Genomic DNA, 20,779 nt, shown 5'->3' with positions numbered 1-20,779 from the left:
GGGGGCAGGCCCTGGGTGGGACCACAGCTGGAACAACCACACATCATCCTCAAACCACCTTTTATTTATCTTCTGCTGCACGTGGGGCAGAGCCAGCTGCCCCTGGCTGCTGCCCCTTCACCTCCAGGGCTGGAAGCCAGCACAGAGTCCAGCTCATCTGCACACCCTCCCACCCTGCCCGGGGAAGGAGGCCAGGATCACACCACACTGTTCAGCCATTCACCTGGGGGGGGGCACAGATACACGGGTGGGGATCCAGCACCCCCTGCCTGGAGCATCCAATGCTCAGAGCATCCCCCTGCCTGCAGGGGACAATGGGGATGGTGGGTTTTCCCTTTCAAGGCCTCCTATTCCTTTCCCCTTGCTTTGATGTTCACAGATGGCTGGCACTGCCCTGCAGCCACAGCTCTCTGAGCATCTTCTCAGTCCCTCTGTGCCTCCACTCCAGCAGTAGCTCCCTGCAGCCATGCTCAGCACCAGCCTTTGTCTCAAGGACAAGGAATCAAGCAGCTCCACTCCATGGCTGCTGCACCACACATCTTCCTCTTTAAGTGAGGCAATCCTTCATCGGGGCACTGTGTGGTGGTGCCGAGTGCCTGACTTCTGCTCCAAGGCCAGCTGCAGGCATTGCTCATAGAGGGTTGCACCACTGTCCTGTGTTTTCCAGTGTGAATGCTCAGTCTTGGAGGTCGCATGCAGAAGACCCTGGCGTCTCAGGGTCTTTTTGAGATGCTGTGTAGGTACTAGCACAGCTTGAGTTGCTGTGCTACAGCTGCCGGAGAAGAAAAGCTGTGAGCATCACCATAATATTGCAGCACTGACTTGCACTGTTTTTCACCCCAGTCCCACTCACAGTACAGTGGAGGAAAACACTTCCAAAGCCATCTTCATGCCAAGCCTGCAGGACAGCACCCAGCCGCACCAGGGCATGCCACCTGCCCACACTGGGTGGGAAGCCCCATGCAGGCCATGTTCCCCCTGACCCTCACCACTTACTTGTGCTGTGAGCCGTTGTCCAGGCTGCAGTCAGTGGACGGTTCCAGCACAAAGCAGTCCATAGCAATGCGATGAGCCAGGTCAGCCACCTCTACATCACTGATACCCCTCACCCTGCGCAGGAACCTCACCAGCCTGCAGGCACAAGATGGCAGTGGTCAGCAGCTGCTGGCCTGGATGGGCATCCTGCGGGGTACCAAATCCATCTGCACGCAGTGGCTGTGATGATGGGACAAGCCCTGCCTTTTCCTCCTAGACACACACCTGTGAGTGCAGTTGCAGTGGAAGAGCGTCCAGGTGCCCGCGTTGTGCAGGTGGTACTTTACCTCATGGGGTGCAATCTGGTGCTCACACTGATCCAGGCGCTTGTAGCCCCTGCACACCCTGCCTGGGCCTGAGGACAGTGGGGTGGTGAGGGGCACCCCTGGCTCATGACTCCAAGGGGCTGAGGCCTCGGGACCCCCCAGCACTGACACACCCTCCCGCCTGCCCTTCTCTATGGCAGGCACAGGGGTGTCTCTGCTCCGCTCAGTGGCCTGGCTGGGTCCAGTTGTGCCGTTGCCAGGACAGGCTGTGCAGGCAGAAGGTGCTGAGCCCCCAGCCCCTAGGTCCTGTCCCAACACGGTCATGGCTGTTGGTGGGCCAGGTTCCAGCCCGCTCTGAGCTGCTGAGTGGCTGCTTGTGGGCTCAGCCTCGTCCCTGGTGAGCGCAGGGGACACGGTACCCAAGTCCAGTGTCTGCTGGGCTGATGCAGGACTCTGGTGACGTCCGGGATTTTGCCCCAATCCCTGTTGGAGCCGCTTGCGCCCTGCTCTGGATCGCTTCTTCCCCTTGCCCGGGGGCTGCACCGCAGGACTGCCCGGCCCCTCGGCGGGCAGGCTGTAGTGGTACTGACTCTGCTGCACCATCCTGGCCAGGGGCACCACCCCGTACCGCTCACACCTGGGGACACCATGAGGCCTCAGGCACCAGCCCCGCCGTGGCCACCGGTGTCATGCGTCCCCGGCAGCCGGTGTGGCGACCGGGCAGGGAACCTCGCGGGCACTCACCCTCCCCACCAGTGCCACTGCACGCACTGCTCGGTCTCCTCCAGCACGAAGCACGGCATCTCCAGCAGGTCGAAAAAGGTGACGCCGATGATGTCAGAGATGGTGTCGTTGAGGGCTAAGAGGCACTGCCGGAACCTGCGGGGCAGGGGAGGTGAAATGGGGGGGATGAGTGGCCCGGCAGCGCTCCTGTGTCTGTGCCACACCCGGTGTCCCCGGCGCACCTGGCATCGCAGTCGCAGTGGGACACGGTGTGCAGGCGGTAGTTGCGGATACCGTAGCTGAACTGCAGCGCGGCGATCTGAGCAGAGCACTGGTCGTGCTCCCGGCAGCACCGGTCGGGGCCGCGGAAGAGACCTGCGGGCAGCGCCGGTCACTACAGCCCGGTCAGTACAGCCCGGCCGGCAAGACAGTGTCTGCCCGCCCGCCGCCGCCCGCCCCCGTACCCAGCTCTCCGGCGTGCCCCGCCGAGTCTCCGGCGCCGCACCAGAGGGTGCCCGGCACGGTCCAACCCCGCGGTCGGCGGGAGAGCCTTCCCGGGGGGGTGGGGCTGGCGCAGGCTCCGCGCCGCCGCCAAAGCGCGTCCAGGTCCCGTCGCAGGGCGGCCCCCGAGTCGAGACGGGGGGAGCGGGCGCAAGCGGCGCGGAAGGCGCGCGCCAGGCGCGGGTCCCGCCGTGCCCAGCAGGCGCGGAGGCGGCCGCGAGCGCCCCAAGCGCTCTCCACCAGCGCGGAGGGACCGGGGCCGCCCGCGCCTCCCAGGAAGGACACGTAGCGCGCGCCGCCCGCCCCCACCGACCGCCGCGCGCACACGGCGCCGCCGGGCCAGGCGCGAGCGCAAGCGCACAGCACCGCGCAGGACAGGACTGCGCGCGCCCACATCACGCGCCTGGAGCGCGCTCCCCCCGCGCGCCGGGCTTTAAGGCCGCGCCCGGCGGCGGAGCCCGCGCTGATTGGGCCGCGCCGGACGGATCCGACCCCGACCCCCTCGCCCCGGGCACCCCGGTCACAGCCCTCGCCCGCAGAGCCCCGGGAGGGCCCACGGTCACGTGCTTGTGTCCGAGGTTCCCGTGTGTGTCCGAGTTGGTGCCATTGCCCGGGGTTATCTGCTCGCACGGGGGATGCTCAGAGCGCTGCAGGGCGGGGGGGCGGGGGGATGTGGGGCTGGCAGCCGGAGTTGGGCAGCGGAGCCTTAACTCACCTTACCAGGATTTCCCTAACGCAAGGAGAGAGGCCACAGGCAGTGCAGAGTGCAGCTCTGCAGCTGTGACGAACGCCCTCATATCGCCTGAGGTGCTGCAAAGGTCTTTCCAGCTGCTGTTGCACCTCGCAAGGCCATTTCCAGGCTCAAGTGCCCTGTCCCACGAAAAGATATTTCCACCCTGGAGGCTCGTGTGCACCAAGCAAGATGAGGGCCGGTGTGCCTGGGCTGGCTGGTGGAGCACAAATGGTTGTCTCCCGAAAGGCTTTGCCCCGGGGAACTCGCCCACAGCCCCACCCGGGAACGGCGGAGCCCTCTGCCACAGTCACTCTTGCACCCCCGGTGCCCCAGGGGCTGCCCTGTGACAGGACTGTGCCTGCACCCCCGCGGGGGCCCCACGGGGAGTCCGCTCCCCCCTGCAGTGTGCTCCAGCCTTGGCCGCCGAGGGTGTGCGTGCGTCAGGGACTTGGAACCAGTTTGGGTTTGTCTTGAAGATAAGGAGCGATGCCCGCTGCTCTGGCCTTCACCCCACAAGCAGCTGTCAGGGAGACATGTCTGGACGCTGCTGTCATACTGGCTGCCGGCTGCCCTGCTGCCTGCTGCTGAGGGTGACACCAGGGTGCAACTGGCTGAGGCACAGGGCTTAGCCCTGGACTACCTGTCCCTGTGGTCAGTGACCTGCAGCCCCATGCCTGTCCCCGCTGACGTGGCTCAAGGTCACAGGCAAGGCCAGCACAGAGATGGACACCAAGGGCTTAGTTCTGCCTGTGCTGCCACAGCGCTCGAGGCATTACTGAACCTGCTCTGGGGAGCAGTAGCTGTAGCAGAGGTGTGGGCAGCTGCAGTCCCCTGTGGTCAGGGTGCTCAGGAGGTCCCAGGATGTGCTGGTGAGGCAATTATCCCTCTGCTCTGCACCACGTCCCATTTGGGACACTCCAGTACACAACAAAGCAAGGCTGGTGGGGGCTACCAAGCTAGGCAGGGCTAGAGCTGGGCTTCCTTGGGCTGCAGGAGGGAAGAAGAAGTAGGATCCAGAGCTGACACATCCCTGTCTCTCCCCATGTCCAGCCTAGACCTTCGCCCCAGCCAGTGGCAGTGCTGGACCCTGTGGCTGTGCAGGCGTGTGTACCCTGCGTGCTGCCAGTCATGTTCTGCTCGTGTCTTGACAGTAGAGGCACCAGGGATGGGGAGCAGGGCTCTCCTCTCTCTGGAGAAGAGCCACAGGAGGCTAAGCTTTTCACAGTGCAAGCAGTGGGTACAGCAGGGGCTCTGCAGAGCCCCAGGCAGCACCAGCCAGGTCCAGCATGTAAACACTGAGTGGCTCAAGAACCATTATGGGATGCTGCCCTTCCTGTATGGCATCCACAGTGAAATTGCAATTGGTATAAAGCAGGGGGATTGTGAGGGTCAAATTATCTTCATCCATGGTGTCCTGGGAGGATTCTGTTAATTTGTCTGCCTTTAATCCTGACCTGTGTGTTCTTGCATCCAAATCCCATCTGCTGCTGACTCTGGGAGCCCAGTCTGCAACATTCCCACATCTGTCCCTGCAGCCCTGGTGGTGAGATCAGCGTTACTGGGGGGGAGCATGTTTTTTTATATATATTGGCATATATTTACTTTCCTTTTCATCATAACTCTTTAATTAAAGCTGTGCAGTTCAGTTTCCAACCCATAAGTCTCTCTCCTGTGTTCTCTTCCCTTTTCCCTGGAAAGGGAGGGGGGCTAACAGGGACCATCTGTCATTCACTTGATTGGCAGCCAAGTATTAAACCTTGACAAAAGGTCAAAGGGTTGGGGAATTTTTGGAAAGCACAGTTGGAACCAAGGTTGTGTGCTGGTGTTTTCATCTCTTTAGAAATGAGAGGAAGGGACCAAAGCAGCTTGATGAGAGAAAATTCCCTCATGCTTCAGCTTTGCTTAATGTTGGGTGTGTTGGATCTGACTGTGAGCTTCTACAGTGGATGGGGAGGTTTGGGTGTCCACAGGAGGAAGTGCTCTCTTGTGCTGGGTGAATCATTAACATCCAGAGTAAGACCAACGAGGCACAGCATGTGCATCAGTATTACTTCCAGTGTGGGCAGAGCCAGAGCCAGCAGTACAGGCATCTCCCCCCGGAGCACAGCAGCCCTGTTGGTCCTTCTGTTGGCAGGATTGCAGCTTTGTCTGTCCTGGACCACAGCCACCTGCATCACACTGCTTTTCTGGAAATCTACTGCTCTCAGGGCTTGTGACTGCCTTGCCCACTGGGGCCACATGCACAGTTTCCCTGTAATCTCCCATCCTCTGTGGGAGAGGTTCTCTGGTCACACAGGGAGAAGGTCTGATTTCCATTAGTCTCTTTAGTATTCACAGCCTGGTTGAAGCAGAGCTGGCCATATTTCTTGGGAAGCAGAAATAAGACCTCAGGAGGAGCCCCATGAGCACTGCAGTGTGCCCCCATCCTAACTGGGTGTAAGTCAGGCTTACCTACTGGCCTGGGCTTCTTCATTTTTATCGCACACCACCACCCTCATAACTCAAAGATGGGAAAACTGTTAGAAGGCATAGTTCCTATTTCACTCACATCTCAGTTGATGATGATACATTACCTGAGAGACGCCAGGTCCTCACCTGAGGGTGGAGGCTGGGAGCAGAAGCAGCAATTCTGGCCAAAGAGACCAACAACACCTTTATAGCCTGCAGGGCCAGGTGGCATTGTGCTGGCAGGGCAGGTGTTGCAGTCCCAGGGGGTATGGCATCCCTGCAGGCACAACACTGCCACGGGTACAGTGACCCCCAGACCACAATGCTCCCCCCCCAGCCCCCAACCCAGCCCTATCCTCACCCCCCCAGCAGCATGGGGCTCAGTTGCCACCAGTGCTGGGCCACAGGCCCGTGCCAGGGACACTGACTGCTTGCCCAGGAGCTCTCTGCCCAGGAATGGGCTTCCTGGGTGAGCTGGCTGGGCACCAAGGAACAGCTCCAGAGCCAAGAAGGAAGATCCCAAAGGGATGGAAGATGCTGGTGCTGGGGTCTGCTCTGCTGTGTGTGAGCTCCTGCCGAGGTGAATGGGTCCTGGTGGTGCCCAAGCAGGGGTCTCCTTGGGCAGGTCCCAACTGTCTGGGTTTGTTTGTCCCAGTGGCCGCTGTGCAGCATTTGTTAATAGCACCTGGAGGCAGGGGGAGGAGCTGGGGTCAGGGGTCTGGGGCTGAGCTGATCCTGGGGACAGAGCTGTTACCCTGGAGCAGAGGTGTGTGTGTTGGGTGGGTGTCAGGAAGAAGGGGGGACCCGGGGTGCGAGACCCTGCAAGGACTGGGTAAGCTGAGCACGGGGTTCCTGGTGGCCAAGTCCCCCAGAGAGAAGCAGGAGGAGAGTGGGTGACAGCAGCTGCCAGGGAGCAGGGATCCTGTGGGATGTGCTGGGTGGGAAGCTGTGGAGACCCCGGAAGGACCCGAGGGGCAGAAATGCCCGGGCAGCTGGTGGGTGAGCAGGCAGAGGTGCAGCCCTTGAGCAATCCCAAGCCCTGCAGATGGGCTGCCTGGGACTGGGTGCCCCAAGAGACTGGGTGTGGGGCCAGGCCCAAGTGCCTGCAGAGCACAGTAGGCATGGTGGATAATCTGTGGACCAGGATGGAAAACAAGGCAAAGAGACTCCATGTTGTCTTAACTGACTCATCTAGAGCATCATCTCATTCAGTCAGGCAAGTTACCCCTGAGCTGCAATTAAATGACAGCATGTTGCTCACTGTTGTGAACACTCACTGAACACTACTCACTGTTGTGTCTTTTACCAGTGCTGTGCATGTAGGTGCTGATGGTGTCTTTGCCCAGCAGATGCTGCAGAATGAGGGTTTATTGTAAATGCATCAGCATGAGGGCAAAAAGCTGCCTGAGCATGCCCCAGGCACGTCTGAAATCTTAACTCCCAGACTCGTCCCACTACGTATCAAGGGCATAAATATTTGCCCAAGACGTTGCATAGTGGTAAAATCTAATAAAAATATTTTCAGCAATTTTGACCTTTGTAATGCTGGGAAACAGAGTACAGGACTCCATCTCATGCCAGAAATCCTCATCCTCTCAGGCACTTCTTAGAGGGAAAGAGTGTTCTATGCCAGAGTAAGGCTTACTAAAAGAGCACGCAGTTCTGAGTTATGTTTTATTAGAACCTCATAAATTATTTTTAAATGTAAAGGTCCCCATTTGTAACACTCAAAGATCAAAATCTTAAAGCTTGTTTCTCTTTTTCTAAAACCCCAAAGATTGTGAAGAAAAAGCCATTCTAACCCAACATCTTCAGAATGATAATTTGAAAATGGAAACAAAGTACAATTTCAGTTGAAGTTTTTAAGAGCCGAGACAAGCAACATGAAAAGCTGAATTACAAAAGAAACACCACCACCCAACATTCCTGCTACAAGTTCACCTTTCAACAACTAATACTTCCAGGTCAGTCCTTTCCTCCAAAAAGATGCTGCAGTGGAGACACGATTATGCTGGGGAAACAGCAACAAAAAGAGCACTTTATATTTACAGTCATCCTCTGAGAACTGTATAAACAAGCTAATTTCAAGAACAAGAAAGACATAACCCCAGCACAAAATAATACAGAAGCAGATGGAAAAAACAGACTGAAACATACAGAATAACTTGTGATCTAACAGCCTAAAGTCAGTAGTTAATGCACTACAACTTAAGAGGAGTTTTACTTCTTCCACTGTCTCACCTGCCAGTTACTGCTGATGTCCAGCTCTTGCTGTGCAGTGAACAGATTACTCTTGCAGGACACAGCTCCCACAGCTTTAGAGCACTCCTTTAGTCAGTAGTGCAGCTGTGTACCCGGGTACTTCAGTTTAAAATGGTGCCTTTGGGAGTCAATGTTACAAAGGCCACAGCTGCTAAGTGGCCACAAAGAGGCCATACTTACCTCAGCAGAACTGAAGGCCCACCCAAGAAGGGCCCTGCTAGAGGGGGGATTCTTTAAGCCTTTAGAAAATTGGGCTGGAGATGGCAGCTGACAAAAGCCATGTTGTGTGAGGGGTATGGCTGAGGGCTGTAACCCTCTCATGAGCAGTTTTGTGAGCATTTTTTTCCCCAGGGACAGCTCAGGAGAGGAACATTTATGAGGAATGTTGCACTGTACTACAAGGCAAAAGGAAATCCTTGCATGTTCCTTTGCCTTGGGAGACTTTGGCTGAACCACAGAAAAGATGTATTCATGCTCTGAGATCATGTGGAATCACCTGAACTGCCAGAATCAGGCACAGGCTTGGACATAGCCCAGGCTGATCTGCATACAGCCACAGTATTAATACCTTCTCCAGAACTTGGAGAGACCTCTTCCTTCTGACTTAACATGTCCTCTGCTTACTGCTTGGTCCCTTTGCTGCAGTAGCTGCATTGCACCCTCAGACTGCTCAGCTGCTGTTCTTTGTTCAGGGTTAGATTCCACAGGTCCCCCTGTAAGAAACAGCAGCAAGAACAAAATCACGAGCTCATTCTCTCCACACTCCCTGCACAGCCAAGGGCAGGTCCTGAAAACTAGAGGTGGGTCCAGACTCTGATTGTTGTGATGCCTGTAAGGCTTCAAAGCAATTGCTGTGCAGGCTGACTGTGAGGGAGGATCCTATCCCACAGCCCAGATCAGGAAGGGCTGTGCAGCCCAGCTCTATGGGTGGGAATCTGTTAGGTAGGCTGAGAGTCTCAGCCAAAATCCCTGGTGACTGACCACTTTGTGATGCTTGTAATTCCTAACTTCACATGGTGGAAGAAACCCAGCACCATTTTTAAAGGAAAACTAACACCAGTGTCATCCTTGCTGCCTTTGATATCATGAGCAACTTGAATCCAGAAATTCCTTACTTACAGGAGCTCATTCGGTTACAGCCCATGGAAAGGGATGCTGGACTACACTCACACTCATTTCCTTTGGAGGAATTCTAAAAGGAAAAGGAACCCAAGAACTGTTACACAATGTTCTATTGTACAGGAGATTGGGTTTTGCTTGCTTGCTTGAAGGATTTAAAGGCAAGGTTTACTCTCTGGTTCTGTGATTTTATTTTTTTCCCTGCTACTATGAGGACCTACTTCACCAATATATTTCTACCCCTCCCTCCTCTGTAATTTTTTGAGTTAACTTTAATATAGCAGATAGTGAAAGAATAACAGCAGCTATGGAATACAGAGATTTTAAAGAGATTTTAAAAGATATGAACAGAGGTGTTGTGGGAAATTACAGCCTCTGGACAAAACAAGCCCCTTGGCATCAGCCCTGCTGAAGCACAGCAACTGGCAACAGAGTAACAGGGAAGGGGCAAAAGGGAAAATTGCCAGAAGCAAGAGGTGAGCCAGGAATACCCATGGAAAAGGCTATCAGCAACACAAAGGGCCACAGACAACAAAATCAGCATGGAAGTTTTTTTTTCAGAGAGAGTAAAACAGCTTTCTCACAGACAGAAGATCATAGAAGAATAGAGCCACTGCCTGACAGTGTTTCTCTTGTTCATGCAAAATTCCAATCTTAACAGCTCTAGGCTCCTCCCTTTCCCTTTCCTTTTCCCTTTCCCTCTCCCTTCTCCTTTTCTTCCTTCACTTGACTCCAGTCACCCTCACCAGACAGCCTCCTGTCCCCATCACAGGCCCAGAAGGCATTTGGACTAGTGCAGAAAAAGTCATGTACTGAACAGCCATGGGATTGCAGCACTGCCCTGGTCCTCCTGGAGCTCCAGCTTTCAAGGCCTCTGATGTTTGGGAAATTCAGTTCAAGGAATGGAGGCATTCTGGGGACAGTGACTGTAGCAAAGTGGGGAATACAAAAGCATCTTTTTGAGAATGACCCTTATCCCACCAACACAGTGTCTGCAGCACCCAAGAAGCCAAAAAGGGGCTGTGTAGAGACTTTTCACTAATTCTGCAAAGGCAAACTGAGGTGAAACAGAAGTGATACAGATTTTAGAGACAAATAATTATGTCTGGTTTAGAGAAGTTTTTCTGTACTCAGTGCTCTTGAGCAGATACCAGTCTCCTGCCTATGTAGGAAATCCAACAAAACTGTCAAAAACCCCTCTTCTGAAGGAAAGTTTTGGCCTTACAAGGTGAGGGTTTCAAGAGAGAAGTTTCTCTGTATAGGCTGAAGGTTTCCATGGAACTGCTATCACCTGACACTGTGTATGCAGTGAATCCTTGCAGAGCTGGGATCAGCCCTTTGAAACCAGTTCTGCAGGAGCCAGCAGGCAGAGCACCCTGGCCAGGGTCAAGCTGTCAGCACCCTCAGTCAGCCCTTCATGGAGCTGGGCACGAAAAGGCATCTAAGGTAGGAGAGGACCATGGCCTTGGAAACTACTTCAGGCTCATCTCTGAGAGGCCAAGCTCACCCTGAGAGTTCATAGCTTGACAGTCAGAAAAGCTTGTGTCCTGTTCTGGTAAAACTCACCCCTTGGCTAAGTTTGATGAGCAGGAATCACAAATGTCTCCGTGCAGGTGATGAAGGTGAAAAAAGAAATTACCTGAAGGCATTTTTATGCTTGCCACTTTAAGAATCTAGGATGAAACAAATGTTGTTGTCTCTTTTCTGAATATTCTGTATCTTACCATTTCAGATCCAGGCTTTGCTACACTCATATGGTGAACACACTCGTCTCCAGCTCTAAAAATCAGTGAAATAAGTAAGAACTGAGTTTACAAAAAGTCACAAAAAGGAAGCACTCTTGTAAATAGCTACTCCAAGTATTTTGTTAAAAACCAGGATTTTAGTACCTCTAGCCAACGCAGACATCCTTAGTCTATATCTATACTCATGTTTCAAAGTCTTGTTTAAAAAAATGAAAGTATGCACTGATACCAGTATTAGGCTTTCTGCTCTTTGAGTAAAATCAACAAGCAGTTAAAGAGAAAAAAAAAAAAAGTTATAGGACATGGAAAGGGGGATGAGCAGCGAGTGGATAAAGGTTGCAAATCCTACGAGGTTACTGACACTAAGAAAAGGGCAGATAGCAAAGAACCACAGAAAGATCTTACAAGGCTCAGTCATGGAGCAATAAAATGGCAGAGGAAACTCTATACAGAGAGATACACACACAAAATAGTGCTCTTTGAGCTGTTTAGTATCACTAGGGAGTGACACCTGGGGATTCTGAGAGCTCAGCACTCAACAGCACCCAGGAAAACTCATCCAAATCTTCTGTGAGGCATTAGGAGTAAAAGAGTTGTCCAAAATTATTAAAAAAAAAGGTCCAGAGGTGGTCTGTTTACAGGAGACAAGCTTCTTCCTGGGGGTAGGAGGAATGTCCAGACAGAATGAGCTCTCCAGTTGAAGAGTAATATTTTTCCTGTGATGATAGGAGGCTTAAAGCTGGTCCCTCAACAACTTAATTTTGAAATCAAGAACACACATTCAATGACTTGCTGTTTTAATCTTAATTTTTTGGAAAAGCATAACTTCTGGGGCAAGGCATAGGACTAAGAGAGAACTGTCAGGTCTGTATCAGGAAAGAGCCCTTTCTGGCCTTGTGTTTGTCAAATCTACAACTCACTTGGCTAAAAGAGATCAGAAAGCATTCTGGATCCTGGTCCCACTCTTCACTCATTTTCTGCAATTTTCTTCTGACTAGAAACTGATGCAGGGAAAGGGAAATAAGAGGACTCCATTTCCATGAACAGGAAAAGAACTGGCTTCAGAGTCCTCTGGTGGTAATCTCCACATGAAATTAATTTGGCAATTGGGCAGAACATAAAGCAATGAGGGAGATGACTTGACACAGTCTGTACCTTGCTGTGGAAGGGGAAAGGTGAGAATAAACTCTTCTGATCACAACACTGGAGCCTTGCCACATATTTCTGATTGTTAAATACAGACATAATTTTCTTTTTTTTTTGTAGAAGCTACACTCCATGAAAAAAAGCAGCCTACTAGACTGGAACTAATAATGGGCCTGGCTCTGAACAGCAGTCAGGAACCAAGCTTTAAGTGAGCCAGTACCCCCTCCTCATTCTGAAGGTGGCCAGCAGCATCCTGAGCTGCATTCAGCAGCTTTGCCAGCAGGTCGAGGAAGTTGATCCTTCCCCTCTGCCCAGGGTTGCTGACACCAAGACTGGGACTCACTGGATTAATCCCAGCAAAAGGCCAAAAAGATGATGAAGGGACGGGGGCACTTTTCATACCTGGAGAGGCTGGGACTGCTATGTCTGGAGAAGATCTGGGGGGATCTTATCAATCTACACCTGGTGGGAGGGAATGAAAAAGTGGGAGCTGGGCTCTCCTCAGCAGTGCCTGCTGGAAGGACAAGGGGTACAGGGCACAGACTACAAAACATGATGTGAAATTGGAACATAAGAAAAATTATTTTGGCTGCAATGAGGTCAAGCACTGCAACCACAGAAATTGGTGTCTGTCCAGCCTTGGAGTCCACTGAAAACCTGAGGGGACATGTTCTGGGCAACATGCTGTGGGTGACACTGCTTGAGCAGGAGGGTATCAAATGTCCCATCCAACCTCAATGATTCTGCAAAACCCACCCAGTGAGATCCCAGCCTCAAGCTGAGAGGTGGCATTCATCAGCCAACTCAGAGCAACAGGCTGGGATGCAGCTAGAAAACAGTTCCCACTTCTTCCCTTGCCACCCTTGGCTCTGGTGTGCAAGCCAGGGCACTGCTTCATCTACCTGCTGAGTTCTCACCCCACTGCCATTCTATAGATAATGGTAACACAAAGAAGATAAACAGAAAGCCCCACTGGTAGGGGAACCTGAAAGCATAGGACAACTTTTCTCCAAACGTGGACAATGCTGCTTACATTCTGTCACACAGATGGAAGAAGACAAACAGAGTGAAGGATTACAGAGGAATTAAATCTGGAAAATGTACAAGAGACATTAAAACCATTGACATGTGCCCCAAAGACCATTTTGGAGTCAGCTGACCTGTCCATATCCAAAGATGGGCATGAGGTCTCTGCTCTGATTTCCACTCTTCTCCTCTTCATTGGCTCTTCCACTGAAGCACTTTGTAACACTTCATTTCTTCTTTTGATCTTCAAAACATTGCCCATTTGTTTATACCATGAAAGCAGCAGCAACATAAAAGATTCAGGAATAAAAGACTAACTGTCTTCTGATTCAAAGAGAAGAGAAGCACCCAGAGACCATTGAGAGAATTATGCTTTAAAAAAGAGATACTGCTTCCCAGGATATCATCCTGTTTCTCCTCTTTTAGAGGAGGGCCTAGGAATGTTTTAAACAGGAAATACTGCTTCCCAGGATATCTTACATGCTCCATTTTTAGAGGAGGGCCTAGGAATGTCACTAGCAGGAATGTACTGCTAGCAGAAACACCCGGATTTTCCTTTGGGAATTTGGACAGGACACCTTCACTAATTCACCCCACTTTCAGACACTTACCTATATTGAAAACAAACCTACCCTGAGCTCTCATTAAACACAAACTTCCCAGAGAAGCTGAACTGCATTGTTTAATACACAAACAGCACCTGGGAAACTACTGATGTATTCAGCATTATTGACCTCTTACTACACTTTTGCAGTGAAGAAATAATTTGCCAGCTTAGTTCAGACACGTAGAATGCACATTTAGCTGAAGCCTGCATGGCCCTCATGTCCTGAAGCAGTAATTCCATCCAAGTCCACTGGAACTGCCAGGAAGATTTCTTTCATGTTGCCTGGCTCTAGGTGAGAATTCAGGGCCACCCCATGTTGCCTGCTTGACTCCCAGAAACAAGGGAACCAGAGCTTTGCTCATATATATATTCTGCTGCTCCAGGCTATTTATAACTTTAAAACAAAGCAAAACCACACATTCAACTTACAGACTCATCACGGTCCTTGTTTACTTCTTTTCCTGTGACAGAGGTATTAGAAAATGTGGTGAATATTTGGTGATTAGACATTCTCTAACCAACAAGTACATTTCTGCATTGCACCTCACTTGCCAAGTACAAGAAAACTACTTAGAAATCATGGTAGGTTGAAATGGAAAACTGGACATACAGCTCTTCCAGGAGGAGATTTCCTGGCTATGAGCACCACATGTTGGTGGGATGGGGACAACTGCTTTCCTTGAAGTCAAAGGAGTGTTCAGAAGAACTACTGGCATCACGCTGTGCTTTGGAAAACAGGTAGCAGATGCAAGGACATCTAGAGCAGAGCCTCCACAGAATATTGGCCACCTAACCTCTGATGCATGGGATCCTTTTTATAAAGGAGACCAGAATATCTACAAAGTGGTCTTAAGAAAAACAGTCAGCTTCTCCCAGGGACCAGAACAGGAAATAGTAAGAATAAACACTCTGTTTTTACAACAGAAGAGTAAAATGTAGAGTCCCACAGAGACCTCAGCTGTGGCCCGAGGTTACTCAGGGAGTTAATAAAAAAATCTGTAAAATGAGATGGTAGGGAGGTGACAACTTTTGCTAACTATACAAAAGACATTCTCATTTATTACTACCACTATTTAGAAAAACAAAAGCATTTTTTCTTCAGGAAAACAGAAACAAAGAGTGTGAAGTTCAATGTCAACCAACACAATCAAGCACAAGAAAGAAAAACATGCATTCCATACACATCTGCTGGCTCCAGTATGACTGCTGATATTAAAGAATGAAGGCTGGGAGCCACTGGGCATTGCTTCATACAAACACCAGCTGCAGAGTCAGCCATGGGTGAAAAAGAAATTTCAGAATTCATTTCAAAATATTCAGAAAACTTTAGGAAAGCAACACAGGACAAAAGAAAACTCTTCTGCTGCTTCAAATCCATGGTACAGTCACACTTCATGCAGTTTAACTCCCTCTAATTCAAAGACATGGTAGATGAAGGGAAGAGGAAAATCAAGACACAGACCACAGACACTTCCAGAAATTATCTAAGCATAACCACAGGGACTCACCATGAGACAGGCTTTGCTGAAATGAGTTGAGTTCTAGATACATTGTGCAAATGTAGGGATAAGGCACCAGACAGACATTCTCACGCTTGAATCTCATCTTTGATACTCTCTCCCACTTGCTCAAATCTGAGAATGATGATAAGACTTAAGAACATTTCAAAGGAGAAGGAGTCCTGGCAACGTCTCTTGAAAAGCTTCCAAAGTCACACCACATGGCACATGTTTAATGGAGCAAATACAATCTGTGGGATGAACTTGGTGAAAAAACACTGGTACACATTACAAGAAACACTCATCCAGCACATACACTCCCATTAGCCCCTTGTATTAACTGTTTTCCTCACCACATTTGCCTTCAGTCCTGAAATTCTCCAGCAAGAAACAACATGCTGGGCTCTCCCAAATTCTCCCTCATCAGGTTTCCTAACTAAAAACTGATTCTTTCATAAAATATTTTAAACATTGAAAGGGACTAGGATTCACAAGGATAGCATCACTACATTTGCTTCTGAGTTCAAAATGGGAGGAAAATTACAACTGACATAACAACTACCACAGTTACAGACTCCCTTCCTGCAGGTGCAGTTCTGACATTCTGAGGAGCTCATGTACACAAGAATGGAGGTGGTGAGATAGCAGTCTCCTTACATGCCTCTTATTTCATGAAGAAACAGGCAACATTAATCCTTTTAATGCATTTGTGACTTCCTGAACACCCTGAGGTCTGAAGATGGAGCCCAGGATTTACCTAGATGAAACACTGACACAATCACTTCCTTGAAGGGATGAAATTTCTCCTTTGAGTTTGGCTTCCAGGACTCCCACAGCTGATGATGAACTAAGAATTATGCTACAGCAAGGAACCCAAAACACAGCTTGCAGGACAACTCACCAGGGCCCAGCACTGTCAGGGCATAGGGATACACTCCAAGCTCTGGAAATAGAAGTTTGTCAAACACTCCTCAAGCATGCAGGCAAAACTGGCTGAGCTTTAGTGAAGCAAACCACCAACAAGAATTTGTTCATTTGGGTGCTTCCTGAACCACAGTGCTCCTGGCTGCTTTCTGTTCCTGGCAGTAACAGGAATCAGCTGCTATCACACACCAGCTTCTGACAGAGGATGCCCTCATTCCTGCCTGCTATAACGAGGCCATACAGTGCAGTCTCCCAAGCCTGGGAGGGAATGCCTTGCAGGCAGAAACACAAGGGTGTTCATTACTCCTGGGCACCCAAAACCACAGGAGGTGGTGCTGAAGGGATGGATCTGATTGACAAACTGAGAGACCAGGGGACTCAAAAGGCTGCTTAGCTACCTAACTTACTCTGCTCTACAACAAGAGCCTTGGGACAATAACTTCTTTTTAACCCTTCACACTATAGCCACTACAATATTTATTCCTAATGTACATGACAAGAAAACATCTCCTCTACTAGTGAGCCAATGTTGCTGAGCCTGTAAGGAGCACCTGATGTTTCATCAGCCTTTGAAAACACTGCACAAGCTGTGCTTGCAATCACATTAGTGGGCTTCTTCTGCCTTTATGCATACACATTCATTTTCTCTGGCTAAATCTGATTTGGAACACAGAAGGTTTAATCTGAAAACACTGAAAAACACTCTTTTCACATCAGTTCTCTCTCTGGGGAAGGCAACAATTGAGTCAAACTACAAAGCTCAAAGGAGTCACTCCAGCTATAGATGTGTGCTATGTGACGAATGCTGAGTCCAGCCATGACCAACAGACAAAAGTCACTGAATCTTTTATGAGTAAGAAAGGATACAGGGAAAGATAGTGAAGTGGTCTGTAGAAAATGGGTGTAAATCATCCAGATTTCCAAGGACTACTCGAATTGCTTCCTGGAGAGGCAAAAAAAAAAAAAAAAAAAGAAGGGTCAGTATTAATAGAACCACAATCCTGCTGTGAAGTACAGTTTAAGGATTGGGAAAAATTTAAAATTACTTTACAGCTTGCATGAATTATGCCAGAGCAGGTTCTAGGTATTCTGCATCTTATCTCCCCATGTTGTCCCTTCCTCCTCCCCACCCCTCAGTGTGCTGCACTGACTTATAGAAACTGAAGTGAATTAATATCTTAGCCCTGGATTAACACAGAAGCACTACTGTGGAGAGTGAAGGTGTACTTTTAAATTTAAGGAGGTTTTAATTTAACAAGTCTCTTTTTTTTTTTTTTTTTTTTTTTTTTGCCAGCAAAACACATATATTGATCTGCTTCAAATGTAAGCATACTCCTTTTTTCTGGATATTGACCCCATCCAGTTTTTAAGGAACTGTAATGCAGCCCCAACAAATCCCTGCTTTACAAACAGGTAGCTTTGCCTAGTAACGCCTTTATGTATTTTTAAAAGTGAAAAAAAAAAATTATTTTCCATATTATATTGGATTGGTGTGGCAGTGTTTGATAGAGCAGGAGAGATGCCAGAGGTGGCTTCTGTGAGAAGCTGCTCAAAGCTTCTCCTGCTCCAATTCTGGCCCTGCCTCTGGCCAAGGCCAGCCCATCAGTGAGGGTGGATGTGTTTCTGTGATTAACATAGTCAGGAAGGGGAAAAATAAAACTCCTGTAAGACCTCCAGGCAGAGGAGAGAGGGAAGTGGGAGCAGTCCCTGAGGGGAGAGCAGTGCTAGAACAGATACCAAGGCCAGTGAGGAAGGAGGAGGATGAGGGGCACGAGCAGAGGAACCTGGCAGCCCATGATGAGACAGCAGGGTGTCCCCTGCAGTCCTGGAGGAGCAAGGTGGGGCAGATGTGGATCTGCAGCCATGGAGGACCCCGTGCCAGGGGAGGTGACTCTGTGGGCAGCCCAGGCTGGAGCAGTTCCTGAGGGACTGCACCCCAGGGGAAGGACTCATGTCCCAGGGGTTCCTGAAGCACTGTCCCCTGCCAGAGGGATCCTGCCTTGGAGCAGGGGAAAGCTGTGAGGAATCCTTCTCCTGGAGGAGGAAGGAGAGGTAGCAAACGTGTAATGGACTGACTGTAAAACCTCTCTGCTTGTCACTGTGCCACTGGGGGAGGAGATAGAGGTATCAGGAACAAAGTAATTTGGGCCCAGGAAGAAGGGAAGGGTGGGGTAAAGTACTGAAAATCTGGTTTTGTTTTCTCTTCTCTTTGTCCTGCTCTGATTTATATGGTCATAAATTACATTGATTTTTTTTTTCCAGGTTGACTCTGTTTTGCCCAGGACCATAACTGGTGAGTGAAATCTTCCTAGTCCTTATCTCAACCCACGAAGTTTCAGTTGGATTTTCTCCTCCCCATCCCACAGTGGGGGGAGAAGTGAGCAAATGGATGTGAGGTTCTCTGTTGCCAGCTGGGCTTAACTACAACATATATCAATTATGATCAGCACATTTTCTGCAATGGTATTTATAATGCTATTAGTGTACTCTGAAGATTTCTTTAAATTAAGCCATAGGAATGTTTCTAAACAGGTAGTACATTTGTCTCATTTCCTTGGAAATGGTGGGGGCATTCTGCTGTCTCAGGAAGTAGATGACAACAACAGAACTCATCAGTTGTAACCAAGCTTGGTCCCAAAGTAATGGAACAGGAATCAGAAAGGAACAGGCTGTAACTAGCCCAGCAAATAGGAACTGTAATTTGTCCAGTTTGAACAGTCTTCTTTGAAATATTCCAAATAAAAGCACCACTCTTCTATACAAACGTTGTCTGTTGATGATCATTTTGATTACATCATTTTTTCCACCCTCATACTTGCCAGAGAAGTTCCCCATTACTCTCACTTGAAATGTTGCATTTAACAAAATGTCCTCAGCCTCACAATGAACAAAACATTCAGCTAAGGTTCCATGGACCTGCTTCATCTCCTACCTCTAACTCCTTGGCAGCACTTTCAGTGTTGCTGAGATCAGGAGCGCTGTGAAACAAACAGAGTCAGTCAAAAAGCACTGGAGCTACATTACTTGTAGGAGTTTAATCAGCAACAAAACATCATTCCTACTGCACAGAGAATATACTCAGCAGGCAGATGAACTCTTCATTTATGGTAAAATTATGGTATGTGGGCTGGTAGGCAGCCATTCCTGCATCTTCCATGTGCAGAGTCCTCAAGCAGCAGGTGTGATGGAGTGCTATGTTCCTGGGGATTACACATCTGCCCCTGAGGGAAAGCAGTGGATGAATTCTTTGTTTTGCCCTTTACTTATTCAGCTGTATTTATTTCAACCCACGAGTTTTCTTATTTTTAGCTTTCTGATTCTCTCCCTCATCCCATTGCAGGACAGTGAGTGGCCATGTGCTGACTTAGGTGCTGGCTGGAGTTAAATCATGCCAAAGGCTCCAGAGCTTCTCAGTTAAACCCTGATAGAATTTCAAAGTATTGTCAGTAAACCCAGCCTCTTTTTCTACTGAAGCATAAAACCATCACGTGGCAGGGGAAATAGAACCATGTTTTACAGCTCAAAATAACTCCTTCAGCCTAATGCTCAGCCTGTGAAAAGCAGGGGCCACCTTTAAGTGACCACTTTCCCCATCAGTGAAAGAAGGCAGGAAATAAGAAGCCCTCAAGATCTGAATTTAGGGTCTCAGACCAAGTCAGTTTAACATCCTTACCTGTGGAAGTTGCCATAGCGGATTTTAAATTTGTACACGAGCCTGCCCACGTGAAGAAACCTTGTTTCAGGCAGTGGATAGGTAAATGGTTTCAATGCCATCATTTTTCCTCCTTGTATGCCAGCCCAGGGAAGCCGAAGAGTCAAAGCCCTTCCTAAAGCCCTTTACTGGATCTCCTTCTGTCATACAAACAGAAAAAGAGTACATGGAATTTTCACTCTAGCAGACATTTGCTGAGAGAACAGATTTCCAACCAGCATCTCCCGCAAGTCTGGGAATTGCTGATTCAAGTGTCTGTTCCAAGAAAGCAGGGTATTTTTGAACAGGATTTTAGGACAGACTGTACCTCCAGCTGCACAGTTCTGCAAATGTCACCACCAGTGTCCCTGAGGCTTCCCAGGCCGCTTCCTCGGGGGGGGCTGGCAGGAAAGCCAGGGCAGGACTGGGACTCAGCCCGTGGCCTGTGAGGGTCACCCTCGGCTGCTGTGGGTGCCCCTGAGGGGGAACAGCCAGGAGAAACTCCTTTCTCTCCACACCCGCACGTCTCCCCGGTGCATGCGGGCCTTGGCCGGACAAACCCCAGCGGTCGGCAGCCCCCGCTGCCCTGCGGAGGGCCCAATTCCCCGGGCTGCCGAGCGGGGATTTGCCGCCGCTCCTCGGCCCCGCTGCTGCCTGCCTGGCGACCACCGGGCACCCCGGCTCCAAGGCAGAGAAAGAGCCGGAGCCACCAACACCGACCCCGCCTCTCGCCCTCACCTCAGGCGGTGCCAAGCCGGAGCCGAACGCATCCGAAAGAAGCCGAGCGTTTCCGAAAGGAGCCGGGCGGAGCCGAACAGCGGAGAACAGCGGGCAGCGCAGTGGTCCTGCAGCTGTGTGCACCACTGGTAGCCCCAGCCCTGCCAGTAAACCCAGTACTCAGCATCCTGCCAGGGGCTGCTCACAACAGGTGAAATGGAAGGGATATGTTCTTGAGGCCTGCAGTGCCATGGTGGGGACGTGCATAGCCCCCAGGGATGGGGGGGAGCTGCAGGGACATAGGACTGCTTGCCCTGCTGCAGGGATATGGGGACAG

General features: G+C 50.3%; 2 protein-coding genes across 2 annotated transcripts; both read right to left on the bottom strand.

Annotated features, from left to right (window-relative positions):
- Positions 1–43: 43 nt before the first annotated feature.
- On the bottom strand, positions 44–3,164 carry PLA2G3 (phospholipase A2 group III). The gene is made up of 7 exons (XM_071763086.1): positions 2,489–3,164; positions 2,267–2,399; positions 2,046–2,180; positions 1,475–1,938; positions 1,261–1,390; positions 997–1,131; positions 44–772 (listed from the first exon to the last, which is right to left on the bottom strand). The coding sequence occupies exons 1-7, from the start codon at positions 2,919–2,921 to the stop codon at positions 565–567; spliced, it is 1,638 nt and encodes a 545-aa protein (XP_071619187.1). The 5' UTR covers positions 2,922–3,164; the 3' UTR covers positions 44–564.
- A 4,218-nt stretch (positions 3,165–7,382) lies between these two features.
- Positions 7,383–20,428, bottom strand: MAJIN (membrane anchored junction protein). Its single transcript, XM_071763220.1, has 11 exons — positions 20,054–20,428; positions 19,708–19,886; positions 18,967–19,012; positions 16,902–16,977; positions 15,120–15,245; positions 14,041–14,072; positions 13,139–13,248; positions 10,812–10,866; positions 9,088–9,160; positions 8,537–8,681; positions 7,383–7,717 (listed from the first exon to the last, which is right to left on the bottom strand). Exons 2-11 carry the CDS (start codon positions 19,809–19,811, stop codon positions 7,672–7,674), a joined length of 813 nt encoding a protein of 270 aa, XP_071619321.1. The 5' UTR covers positions 19,812–19,886; positions 20,054–20,428; the 3' UTR covers positions 7,383–7,671.
- Positions 20,429–20,779: the final 351 nt, after the last annotated feature.

This window comes from Heliangelus exortis, chromosome 19 (genome assembly GCF_036169615.1).
Source record: "Heliangelus exortis chromosome 19, bHelExo1.hap1, whole genome shotgun sequence".
Taxonomy (NCBI): Eukaryota; Metazoa; Chordata; class Aves; order Apodiformes; family Trochilidae; genus Heliangelus; species Heliangelus exortis.
This window is presented reverse-complemented; position numbering and strand designations above follow the sequence as displayed.

Excerpts from the sequence above, each read along its gene's own strand:
- MAJIN (XM_071763220.1), bottom strand. The coding sequence starts at position 19,811 with ATGATGGCATTGAAACCATTTACCTATCCACTGCCTGAAACAAGGTTT. Across the intron at positions 13,249-14,040 it reads ACAAGGACCGTGATGAGTCT|ATCAAAAGAAGAAATGAAGT; the intron begins GTAAGTTGAATG and ends AATGTTTTGAAG. Across the intron at positions 7,718-8,536 it reads CTCTCCAAGTTCTGGAGAAG|CATAATCGTGTCTCCACTGC; the intron begins GTATTAATACTG and ends CTGTTTCCCCAG.
- PLA2G3 (XM_071763086.1), bottom strand. The coding sequence starts at position 2,921 with ATGTGGGCGCGCGCAGTCCTGTCCTGCGCGGTGCTGTGCGCTTGCGCT. Across the intron at positions 2,400-2,488 it reads GGGGCACGCCGGAGAGCTGG|GTCTCTTCCGCGGCCCCGAC; the intron begins GTACGGGGGCGG and ends CGCTGCCCGCAG. Across the intron at positions 1,132-1,260 it reads CACTGCAACTGCACTCACAG|GCTGGTGAGGTTCCTGCGCA; the intron begins GTGTGTGTCTAG and ends TTGTGCCTGCAG.